The sequence below is a fragment of the Dromiciops gliroides genome, chromosome 4 (assembly GCF_019393635.1).
Source record: "Dromiciops gliroides isolate mDroGli1 chromosome 4, mDroGli1.pri, whole genome shotgun sequence".
Lineage (NCBI taxonomy): Eukaryota > Metazoa > Chordata > Mammalia > Microbiotheria > Microbiotheriidae > Dromiciops > Dromiciops gliroides.
The window spans coordinates 14655717-14671164 of NC_057864.1; the positions used below are offsets into that span (position 1 = coordinate 14655717).

The following is a 15448-nucleotide window of genomic DNA, read 5'->3' on the forward strand; positions in this document are numbered from 1 at the left end:
GGCACCCAGCTGAATCAGTGTGGAATGTCCCACATCAGGAGTCGTAGCTAGTGGATCTTAGAGACCATCCAGTCCCACCACCTCTTTACAGCTAGGGAAACCAAGGCACAGAGTGAAGAACTTGCCACAGGTCACAAGGTAGGTAAGCAGCATAGATCACCAAGGCCTGGCTCCCAATGCCACTGCCTCTCCACTGTGCTCTGCCCCAACAAAAAGGAACACCGACTTTGGACAGCCTCGTAAGGAAGGGGAGGTCCAGATTATCGTCCCCAATGAAAAGAGGAAAGGATTGAGTCCCTGAACCTTAACTAGCTTGCCCCAGTTCAGTCAGTTCTCGGTGACAGAATTAGAAGCAGGCCTCGGTCCTCGGCACTTGTGACCCACCCCTTCACCTACTCCTTCCCGAAGCCTTTGGAGTCTGCCGCCATTTTGACAAGCCATGGCCCCCAGTCTTGGTAGCAGGCTGGGAAAGCCAGGACTCCTGGGGTGAGAGCAAGCATCCCCAGGATGCCTGCAGGCTGTTTTGTCTGTCTTGGTGACAGCAAAGGAACAGCAGGAAGCCTCTCCTCTGTGTGACAGAGCCCACTGCTCTGGAAGAATCCCTTCCCCTAAACATTTCCTTATGGGGTCCCGAATCCTCCGCGTCAAGGCTCTGCTGCTCACAACCATATGCGTGACCAACTTCCCTGCCAAGTCGCTTGTTTGCTGTTATCCCATGATAGCTGGGGCATAGTTGGAGGTACCCCACGTTTACCAATATTGAAATCACTGATGCAAAGAGTAATAATGGTTGACTTCTCTATAATGCTCTATGGGAATAATAATAGCGCCCACCTCCCTGGGGTCTTTGTGAGGACCAAGTGAAACAGTATTTGTAAAGTGCTTTGCAGACCTTAAAAGCAGTCTATAAACACTAGCTATCCACTCATTATTATTCCCATTTTACAAAGGAGAACATCGAGATTCAGAGGTGAAGTGATCGGCACATGGTCACACAGCCAGTGAGTATCACAGGGGTGATTTTAAATCAATGCATGAATAAATACAAAGAACATTAAACAATATTTATCATATGCCAGGCATTGGGCATGTATACACAAACATATACATACACATATCCATGTACAGGTACGTAGAATTCATGTAACCAAATGATTTCAGATCTGACACCACCAGAAATCAAACACAAATCTGCGCCAAGGTGGGAACCAAGTCCAGATTGACAAGCTTGGAATCGTGCACAGGATGCATTTGTGAGAAGGGTTAACACCAACAATCTGAATACAACCAACTGCGCGTGACTATTTGTCCAAGATCCCAATCTTACAAAAACACTCTCCAGCCTTCAATTGTCTTTCTGATGATAAGAAGATATCTGCAGAACATGAGCTTATTTGAAAAATTCCCTTTTATTTCAGCATAGCTCAAGAAAGTCTCTCTAATCTAAACATCCATCTTTATTATTTCCAGGAAATTGGGCAAATTAGGAGAGAAAGGGGGGAGGCAGGGAGAGGGAGAGGGAGAGAGCTGGACCTGCTGCACTTTGCCCTTGGAAGGCAAGATGGGCAGCAGCTCACATGTGAAGTTTACATTTTAGGGCTTTTCCCCCTTTTCTAAAGTATGGACCTGTCGTTACTCAAGCCCCTGCCTGATAACATCGGGCCCAAGCGAAAGAAGTCCAGGGCTTAGAAACTCTTCTCTGCTATTGACAGGCAACAGTAGGAATAACCGATGATCCCCATTTAGTGACAGAAATAAGAGTAAGTGGGGCAGCTAGGTGGCGCAGTTGATAAAGCAGTGGATTCAGGAGGACCTGAGTTCAAATCCGACCTCAGACACTTGACACTTACTAGCTGTGTGACCCTGGGCAAGTCCCTTAACCCTCATTGCCCCACCAAGAAAGAGCGAGCGCGCATGTTGGGTTAGCCTCCTTGGGAGGGCTAGGGATGCTCCAGGTTGTTCTAGTGGTCCCTGTCATTTTTGAAACATTCTTTTCTGCAAAGCATTCCTTTCTCAAGTCACCCTGGGCAAGTCACTTAACTTCCATCGGCCTCAGTTTCCTCAACTGTAAAATGGGTGTAATAATAGCACCTTCCTCCCAGGATTGTTACGAGGATCAAATGAGATGATATTTTCAGAGTGCTGGACATGGTGCCTGGCATACAGTAGACACTTAGTTAATGCTTCTTTCCTTCTCTCCCTTCATCTCTCCTCCTTCCACCAAGTTCCCAAGTCTTTGACATGCATTTCTCTTCATTGCTCCCATTTCCCTCTAGGATCTGGGAGGCTCCAAGGACCCCTGAATATTTTCTTTGTCTCTCTCATGCAGAAGGCCCCATCCTGTGTCAGTGTGTTTGTTTGTTCGTGTTGCATATGTTTTGATCTAAGCCATTCCCTAGAGGTGGTCAATGGCTCTGGTGTCAGCGGCCGCAGTGTCAAGAATGCTTACCGCCAGACTTTCCTAAGAGATGATGCTGTCTTCTAGCATTTGAAGAGTTCTTTCGTGGAGGAGGCATTATCTTTGTGTTTGGTCCCAGGGACAGAGCCAGGAACAGTGGGTTCAAGTTGCAAAGGGGCCAACTGAGGCATGATATTGAGGAAAAACCTCCCAACTTCACTCTTAGGCCTTCCCCAGTGCTATCTTCTCATTCTGCCCATCTTGTGTGAAGGAGCTGGCCCTTCTCATCAGGGAAGATTTGTATGCTGATGATTCTCAAATCTATTTGTTCAACCCTATCTTCTCTCTTGATTTCTAGTCTCACACCTCCAACTGCCTATTAGACTTCTCCAACTGCACATCCCATAGACATCTTAACTCAATAGGTCCAAAACTGAATTCATTATCTTTCCCTCAAACCCTCTCCTCTTCCTAACTTGTTCATTACTGTCCAGGGTACTACCATCATCCCAGACGCTCAGGTTCACCATGCAGATATCTCCTGCAGAAGATACTGTTTGAGCTGAGTTCTGAAGGAAACCAGAAATTCCAAAAGTGGAGGTGAGGAGGGAGTAGACTTCAGGTACAGGAAACGGCCAGTGTAAAAGCCCAGCAGAGAGATGAACATTATGTTCAAGGGGTAGCAAATAAGACAGCATGGTTGGATCATAGAGTGTGGGGGTAGGGTGGGGGAGACTATGTAAGAAAGGTCTTCCTGCACACTACTGGAAGAACTAACAGGTATGGTTGTTGAGCCGTTGTTAGTTATCTTTGAAATATCATGGAGATACTGTTTCTACTTTTTGGCTTTTTTTTTTCTTTTTTGAGGTTTATCCGGTGTGAGAAAATAATGGGGTTTTGGGACTCCTCAGAGACTGCTGAGAGAGCCAGGCCTGACCATTTCCCCAGCACCAAGAAAAGAGACATGGCAGCCAAGCCGAGTACTAGTGGTTTAGGGCATGGATTTAACTTGCAAAAATCTAATGATGATATTGAGAAATGAGGAGAAATATTGGCTTATAAAATGGCAAAAAGGGGTGGAGGATTCTTTTATAGAAACCTTGATATGAATCCCATTTAAGGTAGATCAGAATAAGAACATTAAGGATCAAATTTCAAGGAAAGTGAAAAATACAGGAGAGAGTAGTTCCAGCAACATTATGTTAAAAAAAGATATTCAACAATGAAGGGGACTGCTACATTTGCATCTAACATCTTGGCCCTCATGTGCTGCTGCATGAGTGGAAATGAGAATAAAGAAGCCAAAGTGAGGAGAGATATTCAACCAAGGCAAAGATACGAAGGGGAAATCTGTGCTGGCTCTGACAAAATTTTGAGGACTTTGACAGAATAATTCTTAAAGTATCAAAAAGAGGAGAGGAAACTGAATGATTCAAAAAATCATGAATAGTACTACTACCAAAAAGCCACTGGCCCACATTCTTATTTTTCTCATCCCCATTAATTCATTATGAGAATGACCTACAGACTAACACTTTTGAAGGGAGGCCAAGTCTTGCAATGGAAAGAATGTTGAATTTGGAGTCTCTGGGCCTTGGTTTGAGACACAGGCCAACTACTTGCTTCCTGCATGCACACCTCTGTGCCTCAGTTTCCTCATGTGTAAAATGAAGAGATTGGACTAGCCAGCTGTAGATTGAATATTCTTGGTAAAAACCTGAGAAGGTTAAAGGTGGCTTAGTGGATAGAACACTGGACTTGGGAGTCAGGAAGATGCGAGTTCAAATGTGACTTCAGTTCACATGGAAAGTCATTTAATCTCCGTCTGCTTCAGTGTCCTCATCTGAAATGGAGCTAATGATAGTACCTGCCTCCCCAGGGTTGTTGTATGAGGATAAATGGAGATATTTGTAATGCACATCACAAACTTTAAATTGCTATAGAAATACTAGCCATTATTGTCAACAATAAGGCAGGTTTTTAACAAGATGCTACATTTTTACAGTCACATAACTAAAAGAAGCAGGAAATAGGAGATTCCACTGAATTTACCATTTGTTGATTTTTTAAAAGTAAAGCCTTAAAGACTCTTTTCCAACAATGTCTTCGCCATGCATGCTTCTATCATATAAAATATCCTCAATCAAGACAATAATGGAGATAACTTTGTTTGATGATCATGTGCTTAGCAATATCTAGGGAAATGTGTACTCATTCAAGGGTTTGCAACTGTACTGAAGAATGTTTGATGCAGAGTCCAAATGGATAGCATATTTCCTATTAAAAAAACAACCTAACTCTAACCCCAGAAGCTCTGGGGTACAGATGAAATTGTACTATTAGAATCAAATCCCAGAATATTAAACAAGATCTATAACTATTTTTAAAAGTTTGTATAATGTCCTCAGGTTGCTTCTCTATATTTCTCTGAAAAAGACTATACCTGTTTTGACTCTGTTTCTCTGTATCTCCCTGATAAGATCTATATTTATTTTGATTTTGTTTATAATAAGGTCTATAATTACCTTGATTCTGTCCTTCTATACCTTCCTGATAGGGTCTTCTAAAGTTATTCTGATTCTGTTGGCAATAAGGCCTGTAATTGCCTTGGTTGTTCCCTCTCTGGTAAACATTTCTCTGATTATTCCTATTGCCCCTAAAAAAATCTTTAAGGGTTTCAGTCATTACTTGTCTCAATTCATACCTTCTGGTTCTATGCTCTCTCAACAAGTGTCCTTGCTTCTCACAATAAGGACACACTTTAGGGGTCTTATACTGATTCTTAAATCTTTGACCTGAAAGTGCAGGTGCTAGGATGCTTCTGCTTTTAGGCTTTGTAGCATCCTGCATAGGAGGCTTCTGCTGGCCTGCTTTTAAAGACTGGTCAACATCTTTTTCTAATCTCAGGTCATTTTTAGAAGAGTTAGCTCTGGCATCCCTCTTAATACATGGCTCACTATGGGTACAATTCTTTCTCTCCAGAATTGTATAAGAAAATACCATGCTAGAATATTAGTAATGGAGAGAAAAAAATTACAATTGCTAGAGCTATTATTACTTTACCAAAACATGGCTCAAAATTGGTCAAAATGTCCCCAGTAATATTAACCATGGGTTCAATGGGTAAAACAGACATTATGTGGTCCCAGAACAACCCAATGAAGAAAGGTAAGAAATTAAAAAAATATTAAGCCATGGTTCAGTTTAAACGCTAAGGCTTTTCTCTGCTAGAGGCTTTCAAAAAAAATTAAGTGTCAGTGAGTGGAAAAAAATTTCTTTAAAAAAATTTTTTTTCCTAGTGGCCCTTTAATTTTTTTTAGTTATTAATTTTTTATTTTTTTAAAGATTTACCAGGTTAGTAGGTTAGTAACTCCTACCTGGCTTGACATTAAACATTGTACAAAAATTAATTACTAATAACTATATCTAACCTGGGAAAATTATATATAATTGGATTTATGAAAAGTTATGATTATATGAAAAAATATAAGCTTAGAAAAATTATAATTGGGCCATAAGTCCCTTTGTGGTCGCCATTAAAATGTAAAAATATTTTTACTGACTAGCCTAATTTTGGGGGGCCTAATCTGTGGACTGGAGGACTAATCTGGGGACTTTTGACTAACTGGCTATCTGACTTCGTTAATTGAATGTGGGCCGTTTATAAAGTTCCACCACACTGCTCCACTCCCAAATTGATAAGCAAAATATTAAGAAGCCTCTTAACTAAATAATCAAAGCAGAGTTTATTTATGAGATACTATTTAAATTAAGAATACAGGGAAATAAAATGTACAACCTGACTGCGTTGCATCTCTTTCCACTGCCTCTCTTTCCCCCCTGCTGTGCCTTGAACTTTTTAATACAATAAGGACCTTAGCCGCCTCTGGCCTCAGGGCACGTTACACTTTCCCTGCTCAGCTCCTTTCTTCTAACTCTTCTTAATCTTCACTTTCTCCAACCTGTGCCCTGTGCTGACGCTTCTGTGCTCTCCGCTGCCTCCTGTTCAGTCAGTCTGTCTTCTGCTGCCTTTGCTCCTAGTCCTGTGCTGTTCATCTCTTCCCGTCTCCTTGTCCGAACCTCTTCTCAGCCTCTCTCGTCTGTCCTCGTCCGTACCTTGTCAGCCTTCCTGAGTCTACCCCCCCCCAGGTCTATATATACCTCTTCTTCTCTCCACTCAAATCTCGGGGCTTCCTGCGCCCCCACAGATGAAACTAATCTGCTAGCCAGGGCTGCTGCTGGGGAGGGGGGGGGGCGCTACAAGTTTCACGTGCCTCAGCACAGGCTATCCGGGATCTTTCGGATAGCGTTCCGCTGAGGTCAGAGAGGGCTGGGGGCTTTTTTTCCCCCCAGCTGTTTGACCTGATGTCTTGTACAACCCTCGGGGCTCTTGGGCTCAGCTGAAGCAGAGGGGGAGGGGAAGAGACCCTGAGGGCCTAAGGCTTTCTAATCTCAGCCTAAAGGTAGGGTCCCCAAATCAAAATAAATTTCCACAATAATTATTCAAAAGTTTCCCATATAGGGGCAGCTAGGTGGTGCAGGGGATAGAGCACCGGCCCTGGAGTCAGGAGTACCTGAGTTCAAATCCGGCTCAGACACTTAACACTTACTAGCTGTGTGACCCTGAGCAAGTCACTTAACCCCAATTGCCTCACTAAAAAAAAAAAAAAGTTTCCCATATGGGGGCAGCTAGGTAGTGTAGTGGATAAAGCACGGCCCTGAATTCAGGAGGACCTGAGTTCAAGTCCGGCCTCGGAAACTTGACACTAGCTGTGTGACCCTGGGCAAGTCACTTAACCCCCATCGCCCCAGAAAAAAAAAAAAAAAGACCAAAAAAAAGTTTCCCATGTGTATGGGGAAAACTAAGTGGATGAAAAATGCCAGTTTCTCTAAATATGATATGTGGTTCAATCTCTGAGCTACTCCATAAATCATACAGCTTGGGAAGATATTTTAATCAACAGTGATCTAGGCCTAGAAATTATTAAAAGAATAAGAATAGCCTGGATTCCATTTAGGAAATTGCACAGCATTTTCAAGGATGCCATGCTTAGCCCCAAAACAAAAACCTATTTTTTGATGTCAATCTACTTCTAGTGAAGTCGTGTCATATGTTTCTGAATCACAAAATATCACAATATTAAAAGAATCAGTCAGCCAGTCATCAAGTCTTTATTAAGCACCTACTATATGCTAGGCACTGTGGTAAGTACTGGGGATACAAAGAAAGGCCAAAGACAGACCCTCCCCTCAAGGAGCTCACAGTCTAATGGAGAAAACTACAGGCAAACAACTATGTACAATCAAGCTAAATATGGGACAAATTGTTGTTGCTGTTTGTCAATCATTTTCAAAGAGGACCAATGACACCAGGAGGGTCAGGTCTTGACTTGCATATGAACTGGATTAAAGTGAGGAAGAGCTGCACAGAATCATCAGCCTCACTCTCTCCTCCAGAGTCACTGGAGTCCAGGGGAAAGACAAAAGTCAGGATGATGGGCCATGGTCCAGAGGGACAAATTAGAGATGATTAATGGAGGAAAGGCAGTAGAAGAAGGGAGGTCAGGAAATGCTCCTAGAACATAGGGCAGAGCTGTATGGTGAGGGTAAGCAGGCTGTAACACATTAGGGATGATAACACAAGAAGTGACATCTGAGTTATCAACCAGAAGAAATGATGGGGAAAAGGCATGGGTATCTGCAGTAGGAGTGGAGTATAACCAGTGGGCCCCCATAAGTGGGCCCCCTCAAGTTCAGGGAGAGGGTGGAACGATGGTTGTGGGTCATCACCCTCTGGCAGATCAGGCTCCTACTTCAAGTCTTTCTGCATAGAATAACATTGAGTTAGGGTTTGGGGAGGGGCGAGGGTGGAAAGATTCATCCCAGAGTCTAGGCATAGCAGGAGAGAAGGATTTTTGTTTCTAAACAAGAAGTCCCACATTCCTCGGAGAAATAGGAAGTAGACCCATTTTACAAGCTTAGCGTATGAAAATCCTATAAGGTGAGGGATGAAAATCCACAATCACCACTGACAAACTAATCAAATTCCGGTCCTTTGGAGGGCGTGGCTCCTTCCAAGGTGGAAATCTTACAGGGGAGCTCTGTTGTGCTAACAGGACATGGATAGTTGGAAAACAAAGAGATTCATGCTTGACTTTGGAATGCAGTTTGGAGTGAACATTTGAATGTAGGCGTATTGACTTTATTGGATCATCATAGAGCTTCTAAGCAAAAACAACAACAACGTTTTTTTTGAACGACCATTCTTTTTAACCCTTTTAAACAAATGAAGAGGGAGAGCTGGAAAGCTGCCCAGTTTTCCCAGGTGTGGTGCCCCCAGCACCCTGTCTCACAAAGAGTGGGTGCTCAGCAAATGTTTGTACACCTGCTCTTGCTTCCTAATCTGTATGGCAGACAGAGGGCAGGGCTCCACAGACTGGTGCTGCCTCGCAGGATCCGTTTTTCTCTTAGTTAGAGCCCGGTCAGCCTTCATCTGTGTCCAGTGACACCCATGGCTTCCTTCAAGGCTCCCTGATGCCGGGGGTTGTGTGGTTTCTGCCTTTGTGTCCTTAGCACCTGACACAGCCCCTGGCATGTGGCAGGTGATGGATAGATGGATGGATGGATGGATGGATGGATGGATGGATGGATGGATGGATGGATGGATGGATGGATGAATCAATCCTTGCTGAGTAATTATTTCATGCTCTAACATGGTCTATCTTATATTCATGCATAGATAGCTCCTTCTTTCCCACCCACCCCCCACCAGTAGAGTGGAAGCTCTTTGTAGGGAGGGACTTTTTCATGATGTCTCCATTTCCCCAGCACCAAGTACAGTAATCAGTAGGTAGCAGGAGCTTTTACAATGTTTCATAAATTAAATTCACTCTATTCTTTTGCCTTTTTCCATATTTTGGTCTTTCTTGCTTATACTTTCCTTCCAATGGGGGTAGTAATGAAGTATTTATATCTTTTTTGTGAACAGTATTTTTTCCAATTACATGTAAAGATAAGTTTTCGACATTCACTTTTTATAGGATTTTGAGATCTAATTTTTTCTCCTTCCCTCCTTTCCCTCCCCACCTCCTCAAGACAGCAAGCAATCTGATATAGGTTATACATGTTCCATCATGTTAAATATATTTCCACATTAGTTATGTTATGAAAGAAGAAACAGAACAAAAGGGAAAACCATGAAAAAAGTGAAAATAGTCTGCTTCGATCTGCATTCAGATTCCATAGTTCTTTCTCTGGAGATGGAGAGCATTTTCCATCATGAATCTTTTGGAATTGTCCCATACCATTGTATTGCTACAAAGAGCTAAGTCTATCTCAGGTGGCCATCACACAATGTTGTTATTACTGTATACGATGTTCTCCTGGTTCTGCTCACTTCTATTTGTATCTTTGGTAATGGCATTGTTGGGGAGTTCTGAATGTCAATGTAAGTTTCCCAAGGTGATGGATCATGTCTTCTCTCTTAGAGACCTCCTTACCCCTCTACCCTTCCCTCAGGCCGCAGCCCAATGACCCTCCCATAAGAAGCAAACACTCTGGAGTTACAGTGAGTTAATGGGCTCAACCAAGGACCTTACTTATGTCCTTGATAACTTGAAGAGCCAAATGAAAGAGGGAAAGTTGGAAGTTTAGTCCACTCTCCCCACCCCGAAAGGAGGCAGGATAGGGCAAGATCACCTCACCTGGAATTTTGAAACAGTTAGTCGTTTGTGACGTCGCAATTCCAGACCACGTCTTATAGTATTCATCAAAGGAAATTCCTTTAACGTTTCTGAAAAGAAAAATAAAAGTTAAATCAGATAACAATCCGCTTGCGACTGTGAAATTTCATACTTGTTCGCACACAGAGGCCCAGAACCAGAACTCATCAGAAAACCTTCCAAGGGACTGCAGAAATGTGCTCCATGGGACACTCACTTCCTTATAATAACTGACCAAGGCAGGGGGATCCAGGGAATATGCAGTGCACTCCAAATCAAGGATGCCAGGGCTCAGGAAAAAATAAAACTGCCTGCACCCTGAGGGAGCTAATATTCTACTGGGGGAAACTACAAGTATGCACAGCTAAGTCAATAAAAAGCCATCACAGAAGGAGGGAGGGAGGGAAAGAAGGGTTGAAGGCATCAGCACCTGGTTTGGGAAGGTGGGGAGAGGGGAGATCGGCATAGCTCAGGGGTTAATGGTAGCCTTTGTGCGGAGCCTTGAGGGAAACAAGGCAGAGATGAGAAGGGAACATATTCCAACTGAAAGAAAAAGTTTGTGGAAAAGCACTGAGAAGTTTGAATGGCAGGGAAGCTGGTTCAGCTCCAGAGAGAGAGGAGCAAAGGACATACTGAAGTGGCCCCTTCTGGGGGCACCAGAGAAAATGGGACCGCATCAAGAGCCCCTGAGCCAAGCCGTGGCAGAAGAGGATGATTCTGAAGGCTGGGGATGAGCTGGTCATCAATAGGGTACACAGTAGCCATGGGAAATGGTTTGTGTGAAGACAGGAAACACCTTTTTGAGCTCAGAGGTTGTCCAGTTAGCCCAGGACACAGAACTCATGATGGACCACAGTTGTAGAGCTGGAAGGGGCCTCCAAGATCATTGAGTCCAATCCCTTCAATTTATCTATGAGGAAACTGAGTCCCAAGGTAAGCATGAAAGGTGGGATTTGAACCCAGGTCTCCTGACTCAAGAGGTAAGACCTTTCCAATGTACTGAGAGTAGTATGAAATAAGTTGGGAGGAGGTTGAAGAATATTGTGAAAGGTCTTTAATGTCAAGCTGAAGAGGGTGAATTTTTATACTGAAGGCAATAGGGAGCCACTAGAGCTTCTTGAGCAGAAGAATAATAACTGTCACAACTCAAGTTTTCTTTCAATCAAGGCTATTTTCAGGAACTTTCTAATAATGGCTCCTTTGGGTATTGGGCTCCATTCAGTGGTTGCTTAAGTGCCTTCCAACTATCAAATTCGATGATTTTCTCATTCATACCAAAAGGTCAGAAAGAAGTTTCATTAGCACTAAATGTGAAATGTCTCTAATATTTCCTAAAAGAATAAAGCAATTTTAAAAAAATATTGTTCTACAAAGGCACCTTCACTGTGCTTACATGTAAGTGGGGACAGAAAACCTGCTGACCCAGATTTATCCTGATTGTCTGAATGGCCACAATGTGGGGGAAGCTTTATAGGATCCCATCATATGTGTAGCTGACATAAATTGGTCAATAACACATTTCCACAACTGGCAATGGAGGAACCAAAATAAAAATTATATTCTGTCTCCTACATGAAAAAGTTTGACATTTGCTACCACAGATCATGTAGCCAACAACAATGTCCTGGAGAGGAAAAAGAAAACTGTCAACACTCTGTCTCATGAAAACAACAACATATATGTGTGTATGTACAGTGACAGAGAGAAACACTAAGACACAGAGACAGAGACACAGAGAAAGACAGAGAGATGGAGAGACAGAAACAAAGAGACAGAGAGACAGAAAGACAGAGAATTAGGGTGTGAGTGTGTGTGTGTGTGTGTGTGTGTGTGTGTGCGCGCTCTCTTCAAGTACAATGAGCTCCATTGTCTTTTGTATGCTTAAATGCAACTCATGACCTTCTGCATCCCCTGGGATCTGTCCTGTTCAATTTCAAACTCTCTAGCTTCAAGTTTCTTTCTTTTTTCTGAACTATTAAGTGTCTTCCTGAAAGGCAGGACTTAAATAACGCATCATATGCACAAAGCAATGATTTTTTAAAAGAGCTTCTTTCTTTTAAAAAGACACTTATAAGCCTGCTTCTGAAAGTGATCTATGAAAATAATGAAAGCTGCTAAGTCTAATTCTTTTTCTCTAAATGAATTATGTATGCATCCTATGGGAACACTTGAAATATAAAGAAATACAAACTGATTTGTTATTTCAACTGATCATTGGGTTTCTATTAAGTGCTTATGATATTCCTAGCACAATACAATGCACTCAGAGAATTTTAATACTGTGCATTTATAGAGCCCTTTCAGGTTTGCAAAGTGCTTAACATTTTATTTCATTTGATCCTCAAAACAACTATGGGAGGTAGGTGCTGTTATTATCTCCACTTTGTCAATGAGTAAACAGGCTGAGAAATGGTAAGTGACTTGGCCAGGGTCACACAGGGAGTTTGTGACTAAGGTAGCATCTGAATTCAGGATTTCCTGACTCCAGTCCCATGGTCTGTCCACTATGATAACTTGATGTACTACGGTGTGGAAAAAGAAGCAAGCATAATCTACTCTTTGTTGAACAGGATGAGGTGTAGATGAACTCTAATCTTGGAGGAATGCCTCCATCAAGGTCCTGAAGCAACATTTTCTTTTTCTCCTTCTTCTCCTCTTTTTCCTTCTTCCTCTCCTCCTCCTTTGTCATAATCACCACCACCACCACCACCACCACCACCATCATCATCATAGTTGTGTTACTAAATGGGACTGGACCTTGCATGTGGGGAGCGGAGAGAAAGAGAGAATCAAGAAAATCCAGAGATGACCATATTGGAGTGATGGGTTCCTGGTGAGGAATTATAGGAAATGAAGGCTCATAGGCAAAGTGGGACCAGATTGCTTTGAATATTCTTTATAGGAATTTAGTCTCATAAACAATACTTCAGTATTCATGATTCCTGATTTCTCTAAAGCATCTGACACAGTTGAGCTCCCCTTCATTCTTGTTACCTTCTTCTTCCTTGGCTTCTGAGACAGCATAACCCTCTAGTTCTCTTCCACTTCTCTGACTACTCTTATTCTTGCTTCCTTTGATGACTCCCTATCCTCTTGCCATTCCCTTTAGGTTAATGTTCTTTCAAGGTTATGCATTCTTTGTCTCTTTCTCTTCTGTCTCTATTCTCTGCATTGGCAATCTCACTTAGCCTCATGGTTTCAATGATAATAAATGGAGATGAATCCTAAATCTATATCTCCTTCCTGAGTTCCAGACAGACACTTCCAGCTGTCCACAGGACACTTTTTCTTTACTATTTCACAAAACCCTCAACCCAACCTTTTAGATCACATGGCATGAAGAAGTAAAAGTAAAAGATGTCTTATGTTTAATCAGCACTAAAAATGGAAAGCCAAGAAATGGCAGTTAGATTTTGTCAGGAGTCCTTTCAGATTATAGCTCAGGACAATATCTGATTGCATTTGGCATAGAGAGAAAACTGTTCAATTCAGATCCAATATACCTAAGCAAGTGGATTAGACAAGTGAGGAAAAGGGTAGAGGGAGAAAAAGAGAATAGAATAAACAGGGAAATAGGATGGAGGGAAATATAGTTAGCAGTCGTAACTGTGAAAAAATTCAGAAGCAAATTTCTCTGAAAAGGCTTCATTTCTCAAACATATAGAGAACTGAGTCAAATTTATAGAAATAATAGTGATTCCCCAATTGATAAATGATCCATAGATATGAAGTTTTCAGATGAAGTAATCAAAGCTATCTATAGCCATATGAAAAATGCTTTAAATCACTATTGATTGGAGAAATGCAAACAAAAACATTTCTGAGGTACTACCTCATACCTATTAGATTGACTAATAGAACAGAAAAGGAAAATGACAAATATTGGCGGGGGTATGGGTAAAATGAGATATTAATGCATAGTTGGTGGAAGTGTTAACTGATTCAAACATTTTGTAGAGCAATTTGGAACTATGCCCATGTATCCCCTGTGACCTAGCAATATCACTACTACTTCTGTATCCAAAGAGACAAAAAGCAAAAAATTAAAGGACCTATATATACAAAATTATTTATGGCAGCTCTTTTCTGGTATCAAAGAATTGAAAATTGAGGGGATGCCCACCAATTGGAGAATGACTGTGAGTGATTGTGATGGAATACTGTTGTGCTATTAGAAATGATGAGCAAGGGGCAGCTAGGTGGCGCAGTGGCTAGAGCACTGGCCCTGGAGTCAGGAATACCTGAGTTCAAATCCAGGCTCAGACACTTAACACTTACTAGCTGTGTGACCCTGGACAAGTCACTTAACCCCAATTGCCTCACTAAAAAAAAAAAAAGAAAAGAAAAAAAGAAATGATGAGCAGGATGCTCTAAGAAAAACCTGGAAAGACTTACATAAACTGATCCAAAGCAATATATATTGTATACAAAGTAACAGCATATTATAAGATGAGGATTTTTGTCTAATAATTAAAAAAGAAAGATATCTATCTTACCCTACAGTAAAGAAGGAGGGGGAGGGGATAAGAGAAGAGAATGGGGGTGATAGATAGGAGGGAAGACTGGAGGAGGTGGTAGTTAGAAGCAAAACACTTTTTTGCTGCACTGTGCTCCACTCTCACCCAGGAGTGTAAGAGACTTTTCCTGCTAACCTTCTAAGGTGTTTTTGACTTGAAAATATTTCACCCTGTCCTTTTGTGGCTTCTGCTGCCCCAGGAATTGTCTTATGACATTATTTAAAAGCATTTGGGGGGGGCAGCTAGGTGGCACAATGGTTAGAGCGCCGGCCCTGGAGTCAGGAGTACCTGAGTTCAAATCTGGCCTCAGACACATAACACTTACTAGCTGTGTGACCCTAGGCAAGTCACTTAACCCCAATTGCCTCACTAAAAAAAAAAATTAAAAAATTTTTAAAAAGCATTTGGAAGGGTATGGGGGGGGAGCTCAGGCCAGTCCCTGCCTTTTCTCCACCATCTTGGCTGCCCCCCACCCTGAATGTTTATAGATAAGTAGAAAGTAATATGTAGAGTGGGGATGGTACAGGAAGAGGACAGACAGAGGAAATTAGACATTTTAGAGTCAAGAGAGTTGGTGACATTTCTGAAGATGCTCAAATGAACATACTGGCAAGAGCTTGGGGTCTGGAGGTGGAAGACCCAGGTTCCAATCGTGCCTCTGCTCTTTGTTATATGTGTGACTTTGGGCAAGTGCTCCGTGTCTAGTTGCCTCTCCCTCCTCATCTCCTCCTGGCTTTCTTCAGATCACAGCTTAAATCCCACCTTCTTTAAGAAGCCATTCCTAATCTCCCTTACTGCTAGTGCCTTCCTTC

At 42.2% G+C, this 15448-nt stretch overlaps 1 protein-coding gene across 1 annotated transcript in view; it reads right to left on the reverse strand.

Annotated features, from left to right (window-relative positions):
* Positions 1-15448, reverse strand: part of UBE2U (ubiquitin conjugating enzyme E2 U) — a 62050-nt gene that overhangs the window by 29732 nt on the left and 16870 nt on the right. Inside the window, exon 7 of the mRNA XM_043963632.1 lies at positions 10102-10190. Coding sequence (XP_043819567.1) covers positions 10102-10190 — 89 coding nt within the window. The remainder of the gene's footprint in view (positions 1-10101; positions 10191-15448) is intronic.